Raw genomic sequence first — 26,842 nt, 5'->3', positions numbered from 1 at the left:
TCCTTACTATACGAATGGCGCGAAAAAGGGAAATAATTTGACAGCTCGTTAGTTAAAAAAATCACAGCATAGCAAGCTTGCATTTAGCATAGCATAATAATATCCATAATAAATAAAAAGCATAGCAAGCATATCCAAAGCATATCACATCACAGCTGTATTTTTATCTAATGTGTTGTGTTGTGTGTGTATTTAGAATTTAATTGCCGTACTGGTTGTCGTGTCGTCGGTCGCCGTGCCGTTGTATTTTTTGTTGATGTTTGCATTTATCCATGTACTAATCCAACCATTTAAACAAAATGCCTAAAAAGATTATTATGCCTGCCGTAACTTGGCTCAGCGCTAAACTACATATTGATCAAAATATATCCAGTAATTTCAACTATTATGAGTAAGTACACTAATTATTATTATAACCAAAAGCGCTAATTGCTGCCCTTTGTTTGTGAATTTAACGTAGATACTTCCCTCAGATCTTATTTTGTACTGACAGTTCTTTTCTTTTTTTACAGAAAATTTCAGTTTAAAAAGTTAATAGCTGGAGTAGGGGACTTTGTTTTAATTTCAAACGCCGATTCAGCAGAACCAGATACAGAAGAAGGCTGTGATGCAGCTCAAATTGTCGCCTTGTATGAAGACATCTCTAGTAATAGCGACCCCTATAGAGCCAAGGTTCAATGGTATTCAAGACCTACTGATCTGCCTAACTGGTGCTTTAATAACATAGAACCTATTGACTTTATGGACAAAGAGGTAAGAAAGGTTTGAATAAGATATTTTTCTGTGATAACTTTTAGAGAATAATGACTGTGAATTCTTTTCTTTAATGCTGCTTACCTGTTAGGATTACTAGAAGGAAACTAACAAATACAAGGTAACATTACATTGTATTTTATGATCTACAGTCAAAATTGTTTATAGCAACATCATTTATAACATATTGGATGTAAAAACGAAAAAAAAGTATTTATGCTAACTTGTAATAAAAAATCAACCCAAAATGTTGGTACATTTTTTGCATTGAAATCTAAATCTTTATCTAAATGTTTTATGTACATTACATTAGAACAATTTTATGTGAATGCAAGATGGCCAACAACTTTCAGTTGTTCTCTACTTTGTTACTTGCAGGTCTTAGAAGACCACCGCCCATTCTCTACTGATGTCTCCATTGAAACTTTCTTTAAGAAATGCCAAATTACACTTGCCCACACAAAAGACACTCACATCCATAAAACATCAAACTACCACTACATTTGCCGCTACAGGGTCACTGCATTAAGCAAAAGGAAGGTTCAAATAGAACCAGTCCTAGAGGAAGAGAGATTAGCCATGCAATACCTATGTACACCTAATAAAACCCCTAGCACAAAAGCAAAAACCCCTAAAACTCCCACCAGTTTGGTAAAACGGATGAGCCGAGTTTCTATATCTGAACCAAAGAACTGGAGTGTAAGTAAAAATGATGGTACAAAATTGCTGCTCAAAAGAGCTATTCTTGCTGATAAAATCGAAAAAGGCTCACCAAAGAAAACTACACCGAGAAGCAAGAACATAAGCCTGGCAGAATCCCCTAAGATTAGTAAAAGGTTAAACAATGAAAATATTGAGGAGTTGTTGTCTATGGAACTGAAAGAAAATGCTGATGGAGGTTTACCTACTCTTATTATTCGACAACACCTTGGCACACCAAAGAGAAAGACGTCTATCTCCAAATCTATTGATGAGACACCAAAGAAAGTCCTGGTTTTTGATGATGATGATGATGATGATGATGATGTCAGTCTGTCAAGAAAGAAGAAAAACTCAGTATGTCAGGATGAAAACATGCCTCCTGCCAAGCAGACACCAACAAAAGTAACTCGCTCTGGAAGAATTACTAAAAGTACAATCAGTTACATGGAAGAAGATTCACCAGTCAAAAGAACACCTAGAAAATCTGTTAGAAAAATGAGTAGTGATGATGAATTTCAACCTATTCCTAGTCCTCCAAAGACACCTAGGACGCCTAGGACATCTAGAGCTAGAGCTACACCTACTAACACACCAAAGCGCAGTGTTACTCGGAAAATTTTGACTAGCCAACTAACTCCAACACTGCACTCGAGGACTCATTCTGTGGACAATATTGATGGTAAGAATATTTTCAAAACTGTCTTGGTTAGTTTCTAAAATATCTTTGTATTCCAATTTAAATTTTAAATGTGTCTGAAATATTTTAGCATCAAATAGACTGGCTGGGTTGGTCCATTGGTTAGCAAGTGTCTTGTCTTGAGAATAAAAATAAATAAATAAATATCACGGGACAATTCACACCAATTGACCTAGTCCCAAAGTAAACTTAGCAAAGCTTGTGTTATGGGTACTAAGCAACGGATAAATATAATTATATAGATAGATACATACTTAAATACATAGTAAACACCCAAGACCCAAGAACAAACATTCGTATTTTTCATACAAATATCTGCCCCGACACGGGAATCGAACCCGGGACCTCAAGCTTCGTAGTTCGGAGAATGTTGAGAAACTGGGTTGGAATCCCAGATGCAACTTTAGTTTATATTGTTTTTATTTCTTCTTGTTTGTGTATATTACTACAAAAATAAAGTAGATACACAGAAGATTTTTTTCAATTATGATTTTCAGAAATACTAAAAGAAAACAACTCATTACCTGGAAGGGAGAGCCAAATGGATGAAATATTATCTTTTGTCAGATCTAAACTGTTGGGTGGCACAAGTGGGTAAGCATAAAAATCAAACTGTATCTTCTTATATTACTTCATTGATTGCTGAATATATCTATAATAATAATAATAATAATAATCTGTTTATTTCTTAGAATATGGTACAAAAGATGGTCGAATTACATTAAGTGCGTCATATCCTGCCTCATCGGCGTAGAAATGTTAGAAATACAATTTTATATTCGTTAAATTAAATTAAATTATCCAATTATTGGCGCAAAAAATAGCTAAGGTTAATTTACAATTACAATATTATACAATCTTATAGAATATATTAGTTTAATAATAATTCAGGAACTCATTAATTGAATAGAAACACATGTCAAGCAACCAATTAAACAATTTCTTCTGAAATTTATATACATCTAGTGATTTTATGTCATTTGGAATCTTATTATATATTTTAATAGACATTATATATACATTTTTACCATATACTTTCATTTTTTGTCTGGGAACATACAGTTTATATTAAATATAATGACCCGGATAACTCACGTTCTTAAATCGAGTTTAGCTCGACATGTTTCGGGCTAATCCGTAGCCCTTCGTCTTCGGAGCAACGCGACTCAGCGGCTGCTGCAACACGCGCAGACAAAAATGTCGAGCTAAACTCGATTTAAGACGTGAGTTATCCGGGTCATTATATTTAATATGAGTGAGTCTCACGGTAGTTTCATGTTCAAAACATACAGTTGTTTGGATATCTTCCATTTGTTTTTTTACGAACGGTATCATATAAAGGAAACCGATCAGGGTGCCTCCTGACAAACTTAGCTACTTCATATATGTATAAGCAGGGTAAGGGAAGAATTTTTAGCTCCTTGAATATTGGTCTGCAGTGAGCTAAATAGTGAGCGCCACATACAGCTCTAGCACTCATCATATCATTAGAGAGTTGTATAAGATTAATTTATTCACATATTTCCGAATCAATTGTTTAGAAAATTTGCACAAGTGTTCTTTCGCTTAATGTGCTTAAATAAAATTGAAATGTACATAATAGTACATTACTGTAGAGGCCATGAAGTAAGGGATTGATGGACGAGTTCGGGGTAGACGCCGAGTCGTAGACGAGGCCGGATAAAACGAGTCAGCATCCCTGTTCTGGCCGAGTTTGTATAGTGCTTTTCTCAAACAATGTAAGGAAATATTTCATCTATCCATCCATCCGTCCGTCCGTCCGTCCCATCCATCCGTCCATTCATCCGTCCATCCGTCCATCCGTCCGTCCGTCCGTCCATCCGTCCGTCCGTCCATCATCCGTCCGTCCATCCATCCGTCCGTCCATCCGTCCGTCCATCCGTCCGTCCATCCGTCCGTCCATCCATCCATCCATCCATCCGCCCATCCATCCATCCATCCATCCGTCCGTCCGTCCATCCATTCGTCCGTCCGCCCATCCGTCCGTCCATCCATCCGTCCGTCCATCCGTCCGTCCATCCATCCGTCCATCCATCCGTCCGTCCGTCCGTCCCATCCATCCGTCCATCCATCATCCATCCGTCCGTCCGTCCATCCATCCGTCCGTCCGTCCGCCCATCCGTCCGTCCATCATTTTCCGTCCATCAATCCCCATCCATCCGTCCATCCGTCCGTCTATCCATCCGTCCGCCGTCCATCCATCCGTCCGTCCATCCATCCGTCCGTCCATCCGTCAGTCCATCCGTCCGTCCATCCATCGTCCGTCCGTCCATCCATCCGTCCGTCCATCCATTCGTCCATATATCACATCGCATGCATCGCAGTATCGCAAATGCTTACAGATCAGTGGTGGTTGGCTGTTTTCGTAATTTTTCCTTTATCATTTAATGTTAATAGCAAAATTGGGTAAGCAGCGGAAATAATGGATTTTCTTACATACTTCATGGCATAGAGCCAAGAAGTTATTAGGGAGCATATCGGGAATCATATTGAGAAACTTTGTTTCACAGTGTTCTTTCGCTTAATGTGCTTAAATAAAATTGAAATGTATGTCAATATACTTTAGTTCATGGCTCCTAAAATTTCTTCTTTTTCTAGCTATGAAGACTAGAACAATAAATAACTAAACCCAAACAGCTAAAAAAATATATTTATATACCATTGTTTACATAAGCAATTATTTAGTTACTTCACTTACTTTTGCTGACGAGGGAGAGGGGAGTCAAATACTAAAACTCTGCTTAAGTAATACTTGAAATGACCTCTTGTCTGTAAAGTAGTAAAGAAAGTAAGCAATGCAATGATTTTTACCAAGTCTTAAGTGTCAAGTCTTGTTTACCGGGCACACACTTAAAGTCAAACAAAAGTCTAAAAACAAAACTCTTTTTCCAGGTGCATGTACATATCAGGTGTACCTGGCACAGGCAAAACAGCAACAGTGTGCTCTGCACTGAAGCTCTTGAAGGAAGAAGTGGATTTGCCTGAGTTTCAGCTGGTAGAAGTCAATGGCATGCGCATTGCAGAGCCCCGGCAGGCTTATGTGCAGATCTACAAGCAACTCACTGGTGAGACAAATCAGACCTGGATAAGCTAACTTTTATCTCTGAATTAACGGCAAACTCAGGGTTAAATAGTGACAAAAATGTGTGGAACAGTTTACCCTAGGTTTGATTTTTTTTTTAACCAGATCTTGAAAGTGGCCCTCAAACAATTTAATAATCTTGCTACTCCTAACATAACAGATGTCGGACGGCGTAGAGTTATTCTCTCTCTCTAAATCTTTCGCTCTAAAATATTATTGTAATTTAATCTGTCACTTACCTACATTGTATATAATATTGGACACATATTTTTTCTTCTGTCTATCAAACATAAAATGACAAAAGCCTTCAATACCTGTATTGTACTACCAAACTCTAATGTAGTATTCGATGCACAGGTAAAACCGTGGTATGGGAGCAAGCCTGCTCTCTGTTGGAGAAGCGGTTCAACAACCCTGGGCCGCGGCGGATGCCCACAGTTCTGCTCGTCGATGAGGTACTGTATACATATATTTACTTCATGATCATCATTTCAGCCAGAAGATATCCTCATGATCTCAATAACATCAGTGGGATTGACCTTTACACCCTACAGTGCGTTTGCCGTCACGCAATCTGTGCCTTTGGATCAGGGATCACAGTGTTTTTTTTTTGCAGTTGGACGCTCTGTGCACCCGGCGACAGGACGTGCTATACAGCATTATGGAGTGGGCGGCGCATGACGCGGCGCGGCTGGCCGTTTTAGCCGTCGCTAACACCATGGATTTGCCCGAGCGCGCGCTGGCCGCCAGGGTTGCGTCCCGTCTCGGTGGGTACAACCATAATGTTAAAGGCCTTCGGAAACTTTAAACGAAACGACATTATCAAACTAGAATAGAGTGCTAAGTTGTGATTTAATTTGCAAACCAATTTTGGCAACTTCCTGGTATCTATGAACTTAAAGAATTTCCTTGCTCCCCCGCGACCTATTTATAAGCTTTTGTATAAGCTTGGCTATCATAAGGTCGCGGGGAGCAAGGAAATTCTTTTAGTTCATTGCTATGGACCTCCGCAAAGTAACGCCTAATTCAATAAATTATTCCTGGTAGGTATTTGATTGAGATGAAAATGTGTTTTTAGTGACTACAATAATCTGGTACAGATTAATTTTATAACACACAGCAACAGAGCGTAATGCGTCACCATTTAATTGTGTGCGCAGGGCTGACGCGGTTAACGTTCCCGCCGTACACGCACACACAGCTGCAGCGGATCGTGGCCGCAAGACTCGCGCGGGCCGATCTCAGCGCTGACGCCGCGCAGCTAATCGCACGGTAAGCCCGAACTCAGGCCCTAAACTACGAAGTACAACATTTGAACTTCGTATCTTGCTGTTCCGCTGACGCTTATATTATTTAGACTACTCCTTGTCTACGCAGACTTTAAACAAGAGAGATACATCCCACCTTTATGTAGTACCCATTGGCTTACTGTTTAGATTGGGTTACTTTTCAGGGGGGGCCTGACCTGGATTTTTGTGTCAAGATATCAGTATTATCAAGGACTATGTATTATATAATTTTGAATCGCTAGCCTAACATCCTGGGGTGGGCACAAGCCAACTCTATATACGCCTATGGTAGTACCACACGCACCACAACAGAAGGAATTTTGATTAGGTTGACATTATAGGCATATTAGTATACAGCAGGTAGTTAGTTTGCAGTGGCCTTTTAATGTCAAACACTCGCTGCCCACGGTGCCATAATTCATCGTTACGCTGGAGATTAAAATTGAGGAAGTGTGCGGTCACGCATAGCAGAGCTTCTAACATTTTAAATGCGAAAATTTAATGTTTTTTGTTATTAGTATTTTAAGCTTTAGACAGCCATGTCCCAGAAAATTTTAGACAGCCAAATTTCCTGTATTGGTAGTGCCACGAGAGTTGAAGTGAATGATTACACACGCACCTACATGAAGAACTGATTGCATAAAAGGAGAATGGGATGATGATGATTTTTGGTTAAAAACAATTTTATTTTTCAGAAAAGTAGCAGCCGTGTCGGGCGACGCGCGGCGTGCGCTAGCCCTTTGCGCACGCGCGCTAGAGCTGGCTGAGCGGAGCGGCGGCGGTGCCGGCGCCGGGCTGCGCGAGGTGCAGCTGGCACTGGGGGAAGCTGCGGCCAGCGCCAGCGTGCGGGCCATCCGCGCCGCCGCGCCCGCAGAGCGACTGATGCTGCGGGCCGTTGCCGCTGAGGTAATAGAGCAACCTTTTTGCAGCTTGAACATTTGTTTCGCATAAACCACCGGCCCGAGGACGCGAGAGCGGAGGATACAAGGCAATACAAAATATTTCAATTGGACTTTACTTTGAGTGAGTGCAGTCCTTTCATCAGCATTAAAGCCGCTGCCGGCCTGCGCGAAATGGCCGACCATTTTGCAGCTTGAACATTCGTTTCGCTTTAACCACCGGCCTGAGGACGCCAGAGCGGAGGATGTAAAACAATATGATATCGTCAGCCGGAAGACATCCACTGCTGAACAAAGGCGGGGGAGCCCTTATAATGTCATAACATAATAAACGAGAACTCGCCACTTGCACACCATGCACCTACCGGTTGCCCACAACTCACGAAATCGTTGCGTCGCCTACCAACGCTTCGTCTTCCGATTCGTGGTGTCGTCACTCGACTACTTTTATCCCCTAACGGTTATCTGTTCTTCGAGCGATGTGCCCCGCCCGCCCATTGTCACTTTAACTTGCATCTTTACCAGGTGGAGCGTACAGGTTCCGACGAGACGACGTTGTCCCGTGCGCTCGCCACCGCAGCCGCCATAGTGGCCCTCGACGGGCGCCCCTACAAGTCAGCGCCCAGCGTCAGAGCCCCTTCGGCCTCGCAAGCCCAAGCTATCTGCGCGAGACTTGCCGCTGCCAGGCTGCTCTTACTGGAGCCCAAAGCTTCAGAACCGAGGCTGTTGTTAAATGTCAGTCCTGACGACGTGCATTATGCCACTAGGCAGATTACTGTGTGAAATGAAGGAATGCTGTCCACGTCACCGTACTAACCCATTGTAACCCATTGTTACACTCAAGTAGGGATGTAACGGATGTGGTTTTATCGGAACCAGATGGTTTTCATTTAGTTTATCGGAACCAGAATCGGAGCCTGAGTGATAGGGTGGACTAGATGTTAAGGGTGGGTCTACTAAACTTGAGGGTCTATTGCGTAACGTAACGTTTCTGACAGTTGCAATCACAATCAAATGATAGTTTTCACATACAAAAACTGTCATTCGATTGTGATCGCGAGTGTCAGAAACGTTACATAATTAGCCTTCTGTTTGTTTTTGATATACGCCGCTCATGTCCAGTCGCCGCGGTAAGCATTGACATCCGATATAACTTCCGTTTCAAAAGTAACGGAACCGGAACCGAAACGGATGTTTAATATCAAACGGAAGTTCCGACTTTACGGAAACGGAATCGGAGCTCCGTAACATCCCTGCACTCAAGTGCGACACTAGAAGTATGATCAGCTTTCGTGTCTAGGCGCCGCAGTTGCAATAGTGGCGCTCGACGGCGGGCCCTACGACTCGGCACCCAGCGGCCTCCCCCCTCGGCCTCGCCTAACTACTTAGTGCCTAACTAAAACTTTCGAACCGGGGCTTTTGTTAAATGACAGTCTTGATGACTTGCATTATGCCACTAGAGTAGACAGATTAAGATTACTGTGTGAAGTGAAAAAATGAATATGTCTTAACTTATGTGGCACTCAATATTTATTTAGTTGCAATACAGTAATTAGACTTTTTTATTTTATAAATCACAGCGTGACAATGTGTGTTATCGAAGGGAAAAAAAAATACTGTGTACGTGGACAGTAGGTCTAACTCTAACAAAGCTACCGGATGATGTCATATACTTGAATCTCGTAGTTGAATGAATGTATTGACAAAAAATATCTTTGACTTTTTGGTCTGCGACCACCACTGTAATTGATATTTTATAAGATTTAAAGTACAGTCAAGTACAAAAATATCTATACATCTAGAGGCACCTTCATTGCATTGTTATATCGTTCAAAATGTATACATATCTTTGTATTCTACCGTACATCTATGATGTTAAGTTGACCCTGTTTAGTTTCACATCTTTTATTGTTATTGTTTCCTTTTGACATGAAATCTGAAATAATAAACTTAAATTATTTTTTGCATTGACAGGAACTGAGAATTTTATTTTTAACTAGCTGTTGCTCGCGGCTTCGCCCCCGTTCCAGTCTTTGTTTTTAATTTTGTTACGTACAAACCTTGTGTCATTAACGAACACAACAAAAAATAATTATCTAATTCGGTGCCGTCGTTCGGAAGTTATGTGCGTATATACATACATTTCGGCAATCCATTTTCATTTATATAAAAGATTTATTATTTTAAAACAGAACTTAAAATCAAAATTTATGTTAGCATTATAGTTTTAATAGGACTGATTAATGATTATGGTACAATACTAGTGAATAAATAAAGTATTTCAGTATAATAATTATTATTTAACAGTCTCCCATTTGTAGTATCTTTATTAGTGCTTCAGAGTTGTCGTCTTTTACGGCTTTTCGGCTTGCTGCCACCACTGCTTTGCTGTATTTTCCAACTGTAAGAAAATTCACATTTAGCACTAGCCATGCTTGTAGACAATTTTAAAACTTCCCTATTCACTGACGGCTGGATAACACAGTGGTGGTTTGGTTAGTACTCTACCTGTGAAGCACCGGGTTTAAACCCCGTTAGGGACAGTCGTATGATAAATGTGAAGTGAGTCAGTCAAGAATGTGACATAAGTGCGGTTAGTACACGACCCGGAATGAGGGACAGATAATGGATGACGGGGGTTTGAATTGTATTTTTGTCATTCATTCCGGGTCCACAATTGTAGGTCGTAGGTACTTTACCGCACCCGGGATTTTTTTTTATTTGCCTCGTCCACGGGCAAAGATACAGGATAAAGCTATTATAAAACAGAAATAAGGGCCACACGAGATACGTGCTGCGTCCTCCGGCCCAATCATCAGGTAGGTACATAATAAATAATGATGGAAATATGCGAAGTAAGTATCCAGGATGCATCTTATGTGACAAGTCTTTAACCTCTGAGTCGCGCGGCTTGTTGTAATATCGTGTGCAGGGCTTTCAATGAGGCCACGGCGTGTTCTTGCGTGGAGCGCCGCACGTGGCAGTTCAATAACAACTCCTCGTTCAGCATCACCACTTCCTTGTAACGACTTAGCATTTCTTTCCTAAGAGAAATTTAGAGGTTTAAAAATAAAGACTATGCACACGACGTAAATTTTAGGTGTAACGTGCTTGAATGAAAAAAAACCATCTTACAAATCATGTCCTGCGGCGTCTTGGGCAGCTGGTAAGAGAGCAGTAATTAGTTGTGCCCTTTCAGCAGTCTCAGCTGCCAAGCGTGATCTCATCTCGCCCATTTGAGAAGCATTGGCCATTTCTTCCCGAAGTGTGGTTTCTGTTTCAGGAAATTGTGCAGTAGACTGAAAAGTTTTAGACGAAAAGTTTAAAAAAGAAGAATGGTTGGTTTTCCATTTCAAAATAAGTTTTAACCGGAAGTAGTTTACTTTTTTCATAACTATAGAATGTAACTTTTACGTTTTATGGGAGAAATCGATTATGATTTTGAAAGAAGAGATTGGTACACAACACTATTCAAAATGGCGACGCGTCACATTTCTATCTAGTCTATGGTAACAGCGGCGTGGAGTGGAGATGGAGAACTGTCAAAATCAAAAAACCGCAGAAAGAACGGTATCGTATCGTAGTACGCTTTATCATAATTTACTAAAAATCTCTGAAAATGGTTGAAAACAACGAAGTTGAATTGTCAGAGGCTGAAGCTGAGCAATATGATCGCCAAATTCGCTTATGGGGATTGGAATCCCAGAAACGACTACGGGCTTCAAAAGTCTTGATCATCGGACTATCCGGCTTGGGCGCCGAAACGGCAAAGAACATTATTCTCTCCGGAGTCAAAAGCGTATGTTTACAAGACAATGAGAAACTAAGAGAAGTTGACTTGTACTCCCAGTTTCTTACTCCACCAGATAAAATTGGGGAAAATCGCGCCGAAGCGTCATTGGCGAGAGCTCGAGCTTTGAACCCCATGGTGGAGATTACTTCGGAAATAAAAGGGGTTGATGAGCTGCCGGACAGCTTTTTTGCTACATTCGATATCGTGTGCGCGACTGGCCTCAAACAAGAACAGCTAGAGCGCATCAACAATGTGTGCCGCGATAACAATAAGAAATTCCTGTGCGGCGATGTTTGGGGCACGTTTGGATACATGTTCGCTGACTTAGTTGACCATGAATACTCGGAAGAAATCGTACAACATAAAGCAGTGAAGCGTGGCCCTGATGACGAAGAAAAAAGTGCAAGAGAGACAGTTTCTATCACTGTCAAACGTCGGGCTATCTATGTGCCACTGCAAAATGCTCTGTCAGCTGATTGGTCGAAACCCGAACTGCGTTCCAGGCTGCGCCGAGGTGACCCGTCCTACTTTGTAATGAAGATCCTGTCACGATTCAGGGATGAGTACAGCAGAAACCCTGACCCGGCTAAAAGGGCTGCCGACACCGAAATATTGTTGAAAATGCGCAATGAACTCATTAAGGAACTTACTTTGCCGCCTACTTTTATACCTGACAGTCTGCTGACTAATGTTTTTGGCTCTGTTTCCGGGGCAGCTGCTGTGGTGGGTGGCGTTATTGGTCAGGAAGTAGTGAAAGCCGTCAGCCAGAGAGAACCGCCTCACAACAACATGTTCTTCTTCAACCCGGTGAAATGTGTTGGTTTTGTAGAACTTTATGGTCAGTAAGAAACTTATCTATCTTTAGTAATTAAGCAGTAATTTTTATAAGTTGAATTAAAATAATTTAAATATGCAATGTTTTTTTGAAACCTATTTTATTCCTTAACCTTTTGTAAAGTTAAACAAACCTGTAGTCTGTTTCTCTCAAGTAATTCCTTTAGAAGATATAATTTTTTATATTGCGTGGAACTACATGTACCTAAGCCTAATTAAGGAAGTTTCAATTAGTATCTCATAAGATGAATCTATCTTTAATTGTAGTTTGGTTAATCTAAAAACTGAGTATTTTGTCAACCGGAATGTATGACAGTAGGTAATGCATAATCTGATAATTCATGCCCTCAGGTCATAAAGGTATATACATACAAATTATCAGGTTGTACATTATTGATGATGTTGTTCATTCCAGATTAACAATTACAGGAGATTCTTGTGTGGATACTGAGATGCACTTTTACAAAGATAAAATTTTCGTGTATTTATTTTCAATACAGTGTATTTGTGTACCAGATGGCCTAGTGGTTAGAGAACCTGACTACTAAGCTTGAGGTCCCGGGTTCGATTCCCGTGTCGGGGCAGATATTTGTATGATAAATAGGAATGTTTGTTCTCGGGTCTTGGGTGTTTAATATGTATTTAAGTATGTATCTATCTAAATAATTATATTTATCCGTTGCTTAGTACCCATAACACAAGCTTTGCTATAAGCTTACTTTGGGACTAGGTTAATTGGTGTTAATTGTCCCGTTATATTTATTTATTTATTTATTTGTTCCAACTAGGTAAGTACAATCTGTTTAAAAATGTGGTAGAAAGTTTTTTTTACCTGTAAGTCTGTTAGGTTCAAATAAACTGCTAGACTTTGCACCAAGTCTCCAGCCAGGGAAATGTGAGGAGTAGAGAACTTGACGGCACCATCTGCCTCAAAGTCTAAGTCTAGAGGCGAATTGTCCCTCAAACAGACAAACTTCATATGAAGTTCCTTCACATTTTCCATCTCAATTTCAACCTCTTGTTCTAATAAGAAGTTCTGGTTTATCCAAATGCAGATCCTTTGGACTCTTTCTGTGATGCGGAACATGACGTAGCTGGTGTGTTTGCTAGCTACTGCGGTGGGAGATGACAAGGAATACATTGAAAATCTAGGCAGTTGCTTAGTTAGTTCAAATATGTGAAATTGTTCACTGTCTGGGTAGCCTACTAATGCCTGAAACAAATACAAAGTGGATTCTCATTAGTTACTATTTAAAAGAATAAGCTTTGGTGGGTTGTCTCTACCTCCACAGTATTCCTATCAGAGAAGATAAAAGTTAATGCCAGCACATGTGATACAGAATGGGGTTAAATGTACGACATATGTGTATGTATGTAAACTCTTTATTGTACAAAAGAAAAGAAACAAAAACACTGCTTAATTTTTTTTTAAACATTGATAGGCTCGCTTCACATGCACACGTTCATGGCAAGGTCGTCGTGCCGTGTTTAAGTAGAAATGTATGAGCTGCATAGACAGCTTTCACATGGCACGGTCGCATGTGCATGTAAAGCGGGCCATACAGTAACCAGGGGAAAGGGTAGGGTAAGGATGGCAATGGCATAGACATGGATGGATTGCTTAGGGCACCAAGTAGTCTCAAATTCACAGTCCGGCAGTGCGCAACACATTCAAACGGATGCAAATAGCTGTACGCACCTTGGAAGTAGTTACCTTGATATGCACATCGACGGGCACGTCCCGCGGCGGGCGCAGCGGCACTCGCACGTGGAGCGCAGCTGCGCCGGCGCCGGGTGCCGCGCCAGCGTCACGCCCGGTCGTGAACACGGCGGCCAGGTACCAGGGCGGCGCGTAGGGTCTCGACATGGATGGATTGCTATCACCAAGTAGTCTAAATTCACAGTCCGGCAGTGCGCACCACATATTCAAACGGATGCAAATAGCTGTACGCACCTTGGAAGTAGTTACCTTGATATGCACATCGACGGGCACGTCCCGCGGCGGGCGCAGCGGCACTCGCAGCGTGGAGCGCAGCTGCGCGGCGCCGGGTGCCGCGCCAGCGTCTCGCCCGTCGTGAACACGCCCTCGGCCAGGACTAGCGCGGCGCGGACCACCGTCTCGTTGTTGGTCGATATCGCGAGGTCTATGCAACCCTGGGGATAACTCGAATTTACAGAAGTAACAAAAAAATCTGTGAGTCGGTTTAGGGGCCGACGCTAGCTGGTGCGGGTGCTGGTGCAGATAAAATCCGTCGCCCGCGCGCGACGCGTGCAGTCAGCGCTGCTCACATACTATTTGCCAATAGGTGTCCACCCGCTCCGTGCAAACCGCGTCAGCTAGCGTATATTTTTTTTATACGCCCTAAGAAAAGGATGGTTGGACTGATTACCATACCTACTTGTTTCTACGTACTACGACCTATTAACGAACTTTAAACAATTAATTTGCCCACCCGCGACCGTGCTATAGCTACATCTATGCAACAAATGTGTGTTCATGCAGCTCCTCCACCTCCACTGTAAGAACCACAGAAAGAACACACAAAAACAACTATCAACACCACCACACTACACTCACCGTTTCGTACTATACCAGAGTTCATCCTTCAAGAACAGTATGTCACCAGATGTTGACTTCGATCTGACATCTGGTAGCATAGCTGGTGTGGACGTGGAGGCGCTGCAAGAACCCGATTTGTTGCATAGACGTAGCTCTATCGAGGTCGCGGGTGAGTAGTAATTGTTTTTAGTTAATTTCATTGTATATTGCTTACGTTGTTGCTAATAGAAACAAATAACTATTATTATAGGCGCGGCTTTACGAGTACCTATGGTGCAGGGTTCGCGTTGGTTGCACTTTGTACTAATTCCATTTTGACCATACGCTTATTAGAGGGTGGCAAAGTAATTATTGCACATAGGCGCATAGGCTGGAGACTCCTGTCTGTGACCTTACTTACATCACTGATGTCAGCAGTAGTGGCAACATGCAGCCGCGTGTTGGTGGGCATGGCGGCGGGCTGCTCCGCGGGCTCCAAGCTCCCCCCGCCGCTGGCGCTGGCTTCGTAATGCTGCAGCTCCAGCGTCAGCGCCTGCTTGCGGTTGAACAGCTCCACGATGGCTGCCCGGTCTTCTTCCGACGGCTGGCTCTTGCTTGAGAAACCGGCGGACTCTTGGTATGGAGGGTAGCCCAAAACTGACAAAAAACCGATGGTTCAGTAACATAAAGCAATGACTTCTTAAACTTTTGTGATTTTCATTAATAATTAAATACCACAAACAGGGCCTAATTCCATAATAAAGTACAAGCTAATACCTAAATAAATAAATACCCAGCTAATACCTAATATTAGTGAATTTCAATACAAAATCGCTAATAGTATTATAGCTTGTATTTTATTATACAATCGGGCCCAGGACTTATCCACGGCCACTGTACTCGTAGTCAACTACGTCAACTAGGAACCCTTATAGTTTCGAAATGTCTGTCCGTCTGTCTGACTGTCCGTCCGCGGCTAAGCTCAGAGACCGTTAGTACTAGAAAGCTGTAATTTGGCATGAATTACATATCAATCACGCCGACAGTGTAAAAAAAAAAAAAAATTTGAGTACCCGCATAATAGACATAAAGTGGGGGTGATTTTTTTCTCGACTATAAGTGTGGGGTATCGTTGGATAAGTCTTGATAAAACCATGGGGAGTTGCTAAGAAGATAATGGTACAGTACCTAAATATATCAAATTTATACAAGGAAAATTAAATCGGCTAAGATTGCTTGAGGATTATTAGTAGTTTAAGAGTAAATAGCAGAATAAAAAGGTATAAAACATACCTAAACTTGGAAGATTCCTTACACAATAAGTACGAAATCCTTAGAAAAATATTACTTGATTTTTTCGTAATACGGAACCCTATCCTGGGCGTGTCCGACACGCTCTTGGCCGGTTTTTAGTATTTTATTTAATCATAATCAATGAGTTGTTAGTAAAAAGCCGTGGTGGCCTAGTGGTTTGACCTATCGCCTCTCAAACAGAGGGTCGTGGGTTCAAACCCCGGCTCGCTCCTCTGAGTTTTTCGAAATTCATGTGTGGAATTACATTTGAAATTTACCACGAGCTTTGCGGTGAAGGAAAACATCGTGAGGAAACCTGCACAAACCTGCGAAGCAATTCAATGGTGCGTGTGAAGTTCCCAATCCGCACTGGGCCCACGTGGGAACTATAGCCCAAGCCCAGAGGGAAGCCAGAAGTTGTATTATGCGTCCGAGTTCAATAGCCTCCCCCACACCGGTTAATGGATAATGGTAATGTAATTTTCTTCCAACTATGCTTTAATTTCATCATAACCGCACTAAATACCCAGCACAAAGCGGAACTTTTCTGCTCTAGAGCAGAAAAAATGTATGAAAGGAAAATCCTTTAAGTATTGCATTGTTTTAGATTTTTTTTAATTGCACGACCAAAGCGGTAACACGATTTCCGTGGTCATTTTCTGAGAGTGCGAATGTAAGCTTACAAAAATGGAATCATCGAGTGCTAGTGACATTCTCTATGAGTTTTTTTTCGTCTACTATTCCTGTAATAGTTGAAAGAAAAGCAGATTATGCACCTCGCATTAAGTAATTTATATTGCCCTCGTGCTTTTTAAAGCCCTCGCTCACGCTCGGGCTCCAAATCGGCACTCGGTGCAATAATAAATATTTTTCTGCTTGGTGCAACAATCTACTATTTATTTTCTGGAAGCGACTGGAATAGATGGTGAGAGCAAAGTGCAAGTCATCGTTACCTTCCCCGGGTACTGCCTTTTCGCAACGTAAAGTTTGGCAACCTGTTTAATTTCGCAACTTTTCATTTTGCAAACTCTAAAACTGTAAATATTTCATGATTTATTTCAGGGCCATCGTGTCCCTTTAGGTTAGGTTAGTTTTATAAAAATCCTGAAATATTTACAATTTCAGAAATGAAACCGGTTGCCAAACGTTATTCGCCGAAACCTTAGTAAACTTACCTTCGCCCCTATCCGACACGCAGACGAGGTCTGGCGTGCCGACAGAGCGGTAGTCCGCATAAAGCATGGCGGCGGCGGCGGAGCGCAGCTGCACGCGCCGCAGCACGCGGCCGGAGCCCGCGTCGCGCCAGTCCACGCGCCCGCCGCTCCAGCAGCACGCCAGGGCTTCGCCGGACAGTTGAACCGAGAGGGCGTTGCTCTTCGACTGGAGAAAGTAACTAGCTGTAGGGCTTCCCCTTACTCGCGCGGTGCACGGCGTGGGCGCCGGACGGCGTGCTGTTTCATTATTTTACATCTCGCTATCGAAGTTCCTAAATTCGGGAGCATAAATACATCTTCAAACTATCCGCTTTCGGGCTATGGTCTATACCATATTTAGATATGCCTATAACATTTTCCAGGACAGGAGACAGATAATATAATTCTATTGTAGGCTCTCTCTCCCCCAAATATTTGACTATGAGTTAACCTGATGCATTTGAAATCATCGGAGGCAAAGCAAATATTCTAACGTAGCGCAATTACAATACATGCATGACATTAGAAAAACATTGGTTCGAAGGACCAAGTTGGAAGAAGCATTTGCCCTAGTCGTTTTACTTGTTTTATGATCATAGCTCATCATAGTTACTCTATCTAGTCTATTCTATGTGTAAAAACTAAGTTTTTAAAACTTATAGCTAAGGTATTTCAATATAAGATTAACGATTTAGCAAGATTCTTACCTTAACTCTCCACAGTCTGATGCCCTCTTCGTAAATACCAATGGTGCCGTTGGCGAGTCCGTACGCAAATCTGACTTCGGTTATGGCCGCTAGACAAATAACGGGACCCGTTTCAGCAATCTCAGTCTTAAACTGATTATTCTTTAATACTCTGATGTAGGAATCCTCACAGCCTAGGAGAAGCTGCAAAAATATTTGCTGCTGATGGTAATGTCTCTTTGCTAAGAGGTTTGCTTCAGGCGCTTTTTAATATAGCCAAAATGCGTAATGAAATGTGAAAAGATTCAGTGTTATGCCTTATAATTACTAATACGAGTCGAGTAAGTAGCTATAATATAGGTCTCCTAGACGAAACTTCTACTCCTAAGAGAGCAAGCCGGCTTAGTAGCTAAAAATCCTCCATTATCTACTCCGTCTGAAAAATTTAATTAGTGACCACTGTTAGGAATCGTAATTCGTTGTCACCAACCTCATTCTCCCCATCTTTATCAAAGTCAAACGAGATGATGGCGCGCACTTTCCCGCTGACTACGGTCCAGAAGACCTCGTTCCCTTGCCAGTCGATGCCCTGGACGGAGCTGTTACCACCCACCAAAGCCAGGGTCTCGTGCTTCCCGAATGAACCCACTACAACGACGTTCACTCCGTCCTGGGCTTCCTTGAAGAACAAGTCCGAGTTGTCGTGGACGTCGTAGGCTGGGAAAACGGTAATAAGCTGGTAGTTATTATTCTTGGTGATCCACAGCTACGAGCAGAGTAGAATAGAGATATATTCGTCTAGAAAATCTTGTATTTTTACCAGTTCTCCTTCTGTAGGTAGTACTTCTTTTTTTACTTGTAGAACCAAGGTCTCTATTATGTGTTATCAGGATGGTCTGTAAGGCTTGTTTTATTTCTTCAATTTCACACTTGCATTCCGGATTGTAAAAGATACTCGTACTTATCTACATGCCTTTGCTTTGTTCGCTATCAAAGTGCTAAGTTTACACGCTAACACGCTAATGTTACACAAATTGTATACTAGGGTCGTTACAGATGGACTACGTTCTAACTGCAACGCAACTGCCGACTGCGCGACATTTCTTTTAGTCGCGGCTAGCGCGCAGTTTGCGTGCAGTTTTGTCGACTGCGATGGAACTACAATAGAAAATATATGGGTGCCGACTGGCAGTTGGCAGTAACGACGCAGTTGGAATTAGTCTGTCGGCAAACTTACGACCCAAACCCATAGCTGGGCAGCTAAATACTTTTACCCAATACTTGCGAAGGTGATCCGATGAGCAGCATATCACGGGCAACGTCAGGACGCAGTGGGCCGGCGGCCAACGCCACCACCTCTTGACTCAGGTTCAGCTCCGACACCTCGCCGTGTGCGCGAGAACGCTGAGCGCGCCCGCTTACCGCTCCGCCGTGCGGATGGTGGATTATTATCTGAAGACATATAGTTAAATGTTATTCTACTCGTAAAACTAGCACGGAATTTTGAATCAGATCAAATTGCGCTAGTGCCTGCTTAAAGTGCTGCGAATCTGGATGAATAAGTTAAAATGAAGAGAAGTCAGAAAAAATAGACGTAAACATTCGAAAATTGATAAGTAGGTACCTTGTCGAAACCAGCACATGCGGTCAGACAAGGGTGTGTGCCATCATATTTGGCGATTGTTACAATGTTCGGTGTCACTTTGTGATTTAATTCCAGCTTAAATACTGGTTGTATGCTTGATATTTGCATTTTAATGTTTTAACTTGGAGTCGTAGTGTTTTGTTTTGTTTAAAATGTGCCGCATTGTCATGGTTACTTCATTATGTATGACGTATAATATTTATGAGTAGATTGCGTGTACTAACAGAATAACAAAATCACGGTGTGGAAGTGAATAGAACAGTAATTTTCATCATAGTGTTGACTTTGTAAGAATAACAATTATTACTAAGTTTTATTTATATCTGTGTGACCGCGTTTTAAATAGTGTCTTAAACTCGGGAAACATCAGTGATTGACACTGAAAGTGTCATTGTCATTCTGTAGTACTGACAGTGACAGTCTGCTGTCGCTGCTGTCGGCTGCGTACAGAAAACCGCAGATTTTTTCAGCATATCATTTTATTTTGCGCATCGAAGTAAATGAACACGGTTACACAGCAGTATTATTAAATTTAAGCTTATAGAGTGGAATGTTATTAATTGGATTACAAGGAGCAGCCAAATGGGTAGTGAACTGAATCTAACTACGAGCGAAACCAGGTATGTTAAAATTTTTGCGCATTACTGATCGATGTCTCGGTAACGATTAACTATTTAGTATTGCACAACTTATTTATTAAACGTCGTCACATTTATTTTCGTTTCCCACACATTCATTATTTAATTGTCTGTTCTTTGATCGCTTTTATTTTTCGCTTTGAAGGTCTCAACGCTGCGCACCCATGTTCGAATTCATCTGATATGTACGGAATCCATTTATCATGTAAAATTTGGAGTCTGTATGTCATGCCGCTCATTTTTCGCGTCATTATTTGCTTATTAAGGTAATTATCTAGATACATTATTATTTATTTTAAGCATTTTCACACATTAACTAAAATAAAAATTCCTTGGTAATTAGTATCAACTATTTAAACTTAAACTCAAAGCAACACATTCACTGAAATCCAATAATTGAACAAGTCACATATAATTATTTTAATTTTCGATACAAACTGATACTTTCATCAACAATCTCAAGAAAATCTTCTGTATGTTTTCCACTGATGCACCACTGTCCACTTTCAGATATTTTTAAGTCTTCAATGGGGGTTGACAAGCAAGTAACTTGTGTGTTATTTGTGTGTGATCATATAGCTGTTTGCTTTGTATTACTGCATTGGGCAGATATTCTGTGACATTAGAACCCTATTTGACTAAACATTTTTTTAACAGAGTATATTGTATGTAGAACTGGCTTATGATGCATATAAAAATATGTCACCTTTTGCATGTATAATAATAACACTACTGACTATCTTAGCAGTTCTGAAACAACAGAAGTAACATACTGTCATATCATATTTCATTGATTTTTTGATAATGACTATATTTTACAGCCTATCTAGGGGCAGTAATTTGGCAGGTGTTTTTCCCACTATCATTAGAGAATCACTAGATATATTTACTTATTTTATAATATTTTTACTGCCCATCAGATAGCATGAGAATCCCCTAGGCATTTGTAACCTGTTATCATAAATTTTACATCATTTCACAAATTATATGATGAATTCAGCCTTAAATCTTTCAATTCATTCTAAGATACTTAAAACTTATTGTCACTAGTTTTCAATAACATATTCCAACCTGAAAGTTTAATACAACAAATCAAACAATATGAATCACACAAGCAGTTCACTATAACACATGATAGTTTGAAGAGTATTGGCAAAACAATAGATAAATGTTGTCATACAAATTAAGCAATGTCATTTTGAACATTTGTAAGTGTGTACATGTATTTATTAAGCAAGTTATTGTCACTATTACAACAGTTTATGATAATGATATAGCAAACTAAATGAAGCATGATTTATGCATTAAAATCAAATTGTGTTATCACCACAGAATGTTCAACACTTTGACATTTATCAGTCTTAGGATATATGATTTCACACCTGTCTTGTAAATGAAATGATAGTATATGCATAAAAAAATTAAAAAATCATCTTAATCTTATTATTTATCTTTGAGATACAATAAATATTCTATAATATTCAACTGTAAACTATAAAATGTGGTGGGAACACAGCTCAAAAAATATTTTGTGTCAATCAAGCAAGCACCTTTTTAGGTGCTCAGAAATTATCTCACTTTGGATCACACTGAATCTATATTGAAGTGAAATTGACAGTTCTAAATTATGGTGGATATGGCTTCATTTAGTTTTCTACTACTTACATACAATACAAGTATATGAAACTTGAGGCTCAAAAGGCCGTTGATTCTTATTGATATTTCTGTATTTCAGTGTAGTAAGCAGGACATGGATTGGAAGTATTTTGTCTATATTTTGGAAGTAAGATTTGTACCATATTCCAGTTGATGTCTTTTATTAATATGCTTTGTTAACACACAGCTTCTAGCTTTTTTAGATTTGCATTATATTTTATTAACATATTGTCACTACTTTAAAAAAAACTCGTACCTCAAAATAGATAATTTTTCTGAGTGGACTTTATGAACATTATGTCAATGTTCAATTTTGTTGACATATTGATTTTAGATACGAGATTTATTCAAAGTAGTGACAATATAGTATCTATTTACTTAATCAATAATCACCTATTAAATGAGCACTGAAAGTCAATACTGGCTTATGTTCAAGTATTTATTTTAATTATAGTTGTATTCTTACTTCTTCCAATTGAACCATAAGAAACTTGTCAAAAATTTCAAGTAGGTTACAATGTAGGTAGTATGAGTTAGTAGGAATTACACGGAATAGAATTAGAAAATTTAATAATCCCTGCCACTCTCATTTTAAACTTCGGTATCTTATAAACTTTTGAACTGATTTTAATGAAAGTTAGCTAAGACCCATCTCATGTAAACTAGCTTTCGATTTACTAAACCGTATAAAAATCGGTCCAGCCATTTGGCAGCTATGATGCCACAGACAGATAGACATTGATGTCAAACTTCTAACAACCCTCTTTTGCGTCCAACATTATAAAACAAGGGCATTAGACGCCTTATATTAGTTAGCCTAAAGTATGTTGCGTGACCTTAATGACCTAATTGGCTACTAATTCCAATCAAGAGCCTAAATCTAAAGTAGCTGAAGTTCAAGGCTAAATCACAGAAATCATTAGTTTTGTCGGCATTGTCGACATATTCAATTGAAACAATACTACGTCATTAAGCTATGTACATAATAGCTCTGACCTTGATGTGTTTTGAATTCACGACAATAATAAGTCAATTGCGTAAAATGACAAGGAATAATCCAAGGTCCCGTAATCTGAAAAAGATAATAACTTAACTTAAATTTAACATATTTATTTTATTTTTGTGATGTCATAGTTAATGCTTGACCTTTGTGGCATTTGTCATCACATAACAATTGCTTGTAAACAAAAATAAATACATATCCAGTAAACACACAGTATGTATATCTCATTTGTGAACTTTAATCAGTGATTCACTAATCAAAGAAACAAAAGAACGTCAAATGATTAATAATATTAATATGCTACACTAGATTATTTTACATTATAACAAAGGCTGTTTTTTTGCACTGGTAAAAACTACAATTAATTAATGCTATACCATGACAAGTTCGTACATACATGACTCATGGTAGAACCCTGTTGCAGTCAGCATTTGCCGCACTTATCAAAACAAATCTTTATAAAGGCAGCAGAGGCTCCCTGCGACAGGGTTCTACCATGTATCACGTACGCGAACTTGTCATGGTATATTTCAATAGTACATAATGTAAAGCTTAAAGCACTAACACATACATACAATGTCCGTATACATATGCAGCTCCGGCCCAGCAGGGCTACTACGAAACTCGAAGTTCGTGTCGTGCGGTCCCTCTGACACATACACCATTTTATACGAGAGCGAGAGGGACGGTACGATACGAACTTCGAGTTTCGTAGTAGCCCTGCAGAGGGCCTTCTCCGAAGTTCGAAAATCGAAGTTCGTATCGTACGATCCCTCTCGCTCTCGTATTAAATAGTATAAGTGTCAGAGGGATCGCACGACACGAACTTCCAGTTTCGAGTTTCCTAGTAGCCCTGCTGGGGTAGAGCAAGAGGAGCGGTCGCTCAGGTCGCGCAGGGCGCCATTTTGCAGTTTCCAGTGCAAAATAAAATTATAATGGCGTCAATTGAGAGGCGCGGAAGCGGTGTAGACTATATCGCTTTACCTTGATCAAGGGCAAGAGCCAACGCTGCGTATATCCTATCTTTACTTTCTTACCATCACGCTTTAGCAATCCACTTATCTCGTTCTGAACGATTGTCCCCTACCCCACGTATCTAATCATTATAGCAATAATATGCTAAAAAGTAACTTTAATGCCTGCGCGATATGATGTATTTTAAATTGCCTAGACGTAGCTCCTGCCTCATCTATCTCATGGATCCTGCGGTGTTTGATTTTACGAATCTATCTACGCAGTTGATTGTCTGTTCCAGATATTCGGATGCGGTTAAAGTACGACCTGTAATGGTCGACCCGGAATGACCGACAAAATTTGTGACCTGATAATTCAAACCCTCATGTAATTGCCATATCAGCGGTCATACACTAACCGAACCCATAATATATATTCACGCTTTTCAATGACTTTGCGTCAGCGCGAAAATTAGATTTCGTATCTCTTATTTATATACAATCTGTCGAACGTTCATGAGTCGTTCAACAATTCCAACTGCTGTATATTAAAACTACGCGTATTATTAACATGCTTTATTTTGAACAATTATAATATAAGAGATAAAAATATACCTACTTATAATGAAATGATTGCGTGAAGTCACACACCGTAAGAAGCCGAAGCCACGTTAACACTGCTAGTGTAGTTTGCCGGTGCCGGCAAGCTCTACGATGTAATGTAATGACTATGGCCTTGATTCATGTATTAGAGCTATTTCCTTGCGTAGAGAATTGATTGCATGTGATATAAACAAACGTAACCAAGACGCGGTCAGCCGTGTATAGATACGTATAGAAACTCGAGCTAATATTAACGTAGTTTTCTGATCCCACTATGCGGGAAACGTAACAAATGGTTATCGAGAATTTGCATAGCAAGAGAAAACTGTAAACGTTTATTTTATAACTTTACAAAATAAACGTGTGTGCGTTTATCGTTTTCTCTTGCGCTACACGTTGTTTATTGATCTTGAATTTTAAACTTTGTTTAACTGCTTTCCGTCGGTGTGTTGGTATCGACCCCCTCCCTGAAAGTAGACCATTTACGTTATTTTTTACCCTTAGTTACTATTAGTTTAGCATTTAGATGAAATCAATGTCTATAGTATTTGAGCAACATTAACTTTGTTCTTTCTCCTAATTGTTTTTTAAATGTATGTACAGTCAAGGAAACTGATTCACGTACCAGGGTGGAACCTTTGAATTTTACAACTAATGTCATGTTGACATCCCATACATCGGTAGCATACATCTACCAAAGAAATCATAGCGAAATTGATTATGAAAAGGTTCCACCCTGGTATTTGATCCAGTTTCCTTGGTTGTACACAGGTTCGATCCACGCACAGGATCAATTTCGTACAATGACCCACAACTACACCTCTGTCGCTTCGCTCGCGCACCAATACAATGACGTGACGAGCTAAAATCACTAGTGACTTTTCATACAACTTTAAATTCGTTTCGGATCCGTCTTGGGTGCAATTTTTTATGTACAAATGACAGATGGGTAAGACAGGACAAGCCATTGTTAGAAACTCTTCCTGCCCGTGGAGTGACTGACGGAGTTAATCGCCTTTTTAGGGCCTCTAGCTGATGTGGTTTGCACGCTTATAGAAAAATAGCATGAATAGTGCTAACTGCACGCGTCACGTGTGACGGATTTTACCCGCACCCGCGCCAGTTAGCGCACTGCGTGGGCTAAAGTCTCGTGACGAAATTCGAGCAATAGTCATAGTCGTTCCGTGTCTTCATTGTCCATCACTATTTATTCTAATTATAAATAAACCCGAGTGAGATTTGGGATTACACTAATATACGATAAGCGATACTCCGAAAATTTTCGAACTTACTATTTAATACGAGAGTGAGAGGGATGGTACACATAACGAACTTCGATTTTCGAATTTCGGAGTAGGCCCTCAGGCCCTTTATGTAAGTACCTACGGTAGCAGCATGCATGTAATGTTGGGATGTGTGTTCTAGTTGGACAGGCGGATGGTTCAGCTGGACTCGGACTTCAGACGCAATGCTGCGTAACGTTGAGAAGAAAATATTATCGTGTAAGTTTTAGTGGTATAACACCAACAGCAGAACCTCAAACTTTGTATGTGTTACAGATTTTGCACATCGCATTTTCTAAACGCGCCGTTGACGCGCGTTTTAGAAACGCAAGTGGGGACGTTTTTCTTTTTATAGAGCAGCCATACAATACAACAAGCGTGCATATTTATTTCAGATATTTATCTGATACGACTCTATTTCTAGGGCGGTGGGACGTGTCAGATATTTCTGCACGCTACGCTCTGGCAGATATTAATCATCTGCATTACTTAATACTGTACCTACCGTGTAGTAATCAAAATCACAGCGTCATTTTCACTTCAGGCTTGAAGACGGCGTACAAGCGTTTCTACGTGGACATCGGTTCGGTGGTGGGGGTGAGCGACAAGATATGGACGATCTCGTTGAACGAGGAGGCGCCGGCGACGCCGCTGGTGCTGCTGCACGGCATGGGTGCCGGCGTCGCCCTCTGGTGCCCTAACCTGGACGCGCTCGCTGCCACCAGGCCGGTTTATGCCATTGATCTGTTGGGTGAGTGTATCATTTTTGTCATCAGCCGGAAGAGGTTTCACTGTTGAACAAAGGCCTCGCCCTGGGAACGCCACAATGAACGACAATTTTCGTCACCGGCTGCCCGCAAATATTCATCGATTCCACCTATTGAAAAGCCGGCCAACGCTGTGTCTTCTAGTTCACGTATCAGTTGCGAGCGCCCAGACGTTAGACAATACGGCCTCTGTTTTGCATAAAAAAGGGAGGTAAAGAAAATCCTTGTAGGTATTGAGTTTCGGTTCTGAGTCCTTTTGCTATGTAATACGTAATACATGCAGGGTCGGCTCCAATAGCAGCGTCGATTAAATAGCTTATCACATAATCAGTTACTTTTTTCTGGAAAGCATCAACTGTTTTATCTATTTGATATTGCACGTCCTTGCTCTTTATCTGTTACACTAACATTAGCAGAATTTTAATATCCGCATCTACATATGTATGTATCACTTCTTCAATCTTTCCTTTTGGAGCACCGAAAAAAGAGAACATAACCGTTATCCGACAAATA

At 40.6% G+C, this 26,842-nt stretch overlaps 4 protein-coding genes across 11 annotated transcripts in view; 3 read left to right on the top strand and 1 right to left on the bottom strand.

Annotated features, from left to right (window-relative positions):
- Positions 1-36: 36 nt before the first annotated feature.
- On the top strand, positions 37-9,420 carry Orc1 (origin recognition complex subunit 1). Its single transcript, XM_074097846.1, has 10 exons — positions 37-391; positions 513-753; positions 1,132-2,134; positions 2,650-2,746; positions 5,066-5,238; positions 5,613-5,710; positions 5,872-6,022; positions 6,416-6,527; positions 7,240-7,450; positions 7,969-9,420. Exons 1-10 carry the CDS (start codon positions 300-302, stop codon positions 8,224-8,226), a joined length of 2,436 nt encoding a protein of 811 aa, XP_073953947.1. The 5' UTR covers positions 37-299; the 3' UTR covers positions 8,227-9,420.
- LOC141435211 (BBSome complex member BBS2-like) lies at positions 8,973-19,764 on the bottom strand. Its single transcript, XM_074097850.1, is given in 12 exon segments — positions 8,973-9,844; positions 10,339-10,487; positions 10,579-10,742; positions 12,903-13,283; positions 14,040-14,110; positions 14,113-14,224; positions 15,031-15,266; positions 17,078-17,282; positions 17,803-17,985; positions 18,272-18,498; positions 19,056-19,233; positions 19,406-19,764. Coding segments are annotated over 12 exon segments (2,136 nt in total). The 5' UTR covers positions 19,535-19,764; the 3' UTR covers positions 8,973-9,743.
- Aos1 (SUMO1 activating enzyme subunit 1) lies at positions 10,948-12,147 on the top strand. The gene has a single exon (XM_074097868.1). It carries the CDS (start codon positions 11,063-11,065, stop codon positions 12,080-12,082), a length of 1,020 nt encoding a protein of 339 aa, XP_073953969.1. The 5' UTR covers positions 10,948-11,062; the 3' UTR covers positions 12,083-12,147.
- Positions 19,765-19,852: 88 nt separating the features above from the next.
- Positions 19,853-26,842, top strand: part of puml (pummelig) — a 12,847-nt gene continuing 5,857 nt past the window's right edge. The window contains exons 1-5 of one of the 8 annotated variants that reach the window (XM_074097861.1): positions 19,853-20,046; positions 20,575-20,605; positions 21,800-21,847; positions 25,705-25,781; positions 26,107-26,313. In XM_074097861.1, the coding sequence (XP_073953962.1) occupies positions 20,592-20,605; positions 21,800-21,847; positions 25,705-25,781; positions 26,107-26,313 (346 nt within the window). In that variant the 5' untranslated portion in view covers positions 19,853-20,046; positions 20,575-20,591. Of the gene's footprint in view, positions 20,047-20,209; positions 20,331-20,574; positions 20,606-21,799; positions 21,848-25,704; positions 25,782-26,106; positions 26,314-26,842 lie in introns of those variants that run through there. The other 7 variants (XM_074097857.1, XM_074097860.1, XM_074097858.1 and 4 more) reach the window with 7 other exon arrangements.

Source organism: Choristoneura fumiferana, chromosome 14, assembly GCF_025370935.1.
Source record: "Choristoneura fumiferana chromosome 14, NRCan_CFum_1, whole genome shotgun sequence".
Lineage (NCBI taxonomy): Eukaryota > Metazoa > Arthropoda > Insecta > Lepidoptera > Tortricidae > Choristoneura > Choristoneura fumiferana.
The sequence above is the reverse complement of the archived record's forward strand: the minus strand, read 5'-3'. Positions and strand labels throughout refer to the sequence as shown.

Excerpts from the sequence above, each read along its gene's own strand:
- Orc1 (XM_074097846.1), top strand. The coding sequence starts at position 300 with ATGCCTAAAAAGATTATTATGCCTGCCGTAACTTGGCTCAGCGCTAAA. Across the intron at positions 392-512 it reads AGTAATTTCAACTATTATGA|AAAATTTCAGTTTAAAAAGT; the intron begins GTAAGTACACTA and ends CTTTTTTTACAG. Across the intron at positions 7,451-7,968 it reads TGCGGGCCGTTGCCGCTGAG|GTGGAGCGTACAGGTTCCGA; the intron begins GTAATAGAGCAA and ends CATCTTTACCAG.
- Aos1 (XM_074097868.1), top strand. The coding sequence starts at position 11,063 with ATGGTTGAAAACAACGAAGTTGAATTGTCAGAGGCTGAAGCTGAGCAA.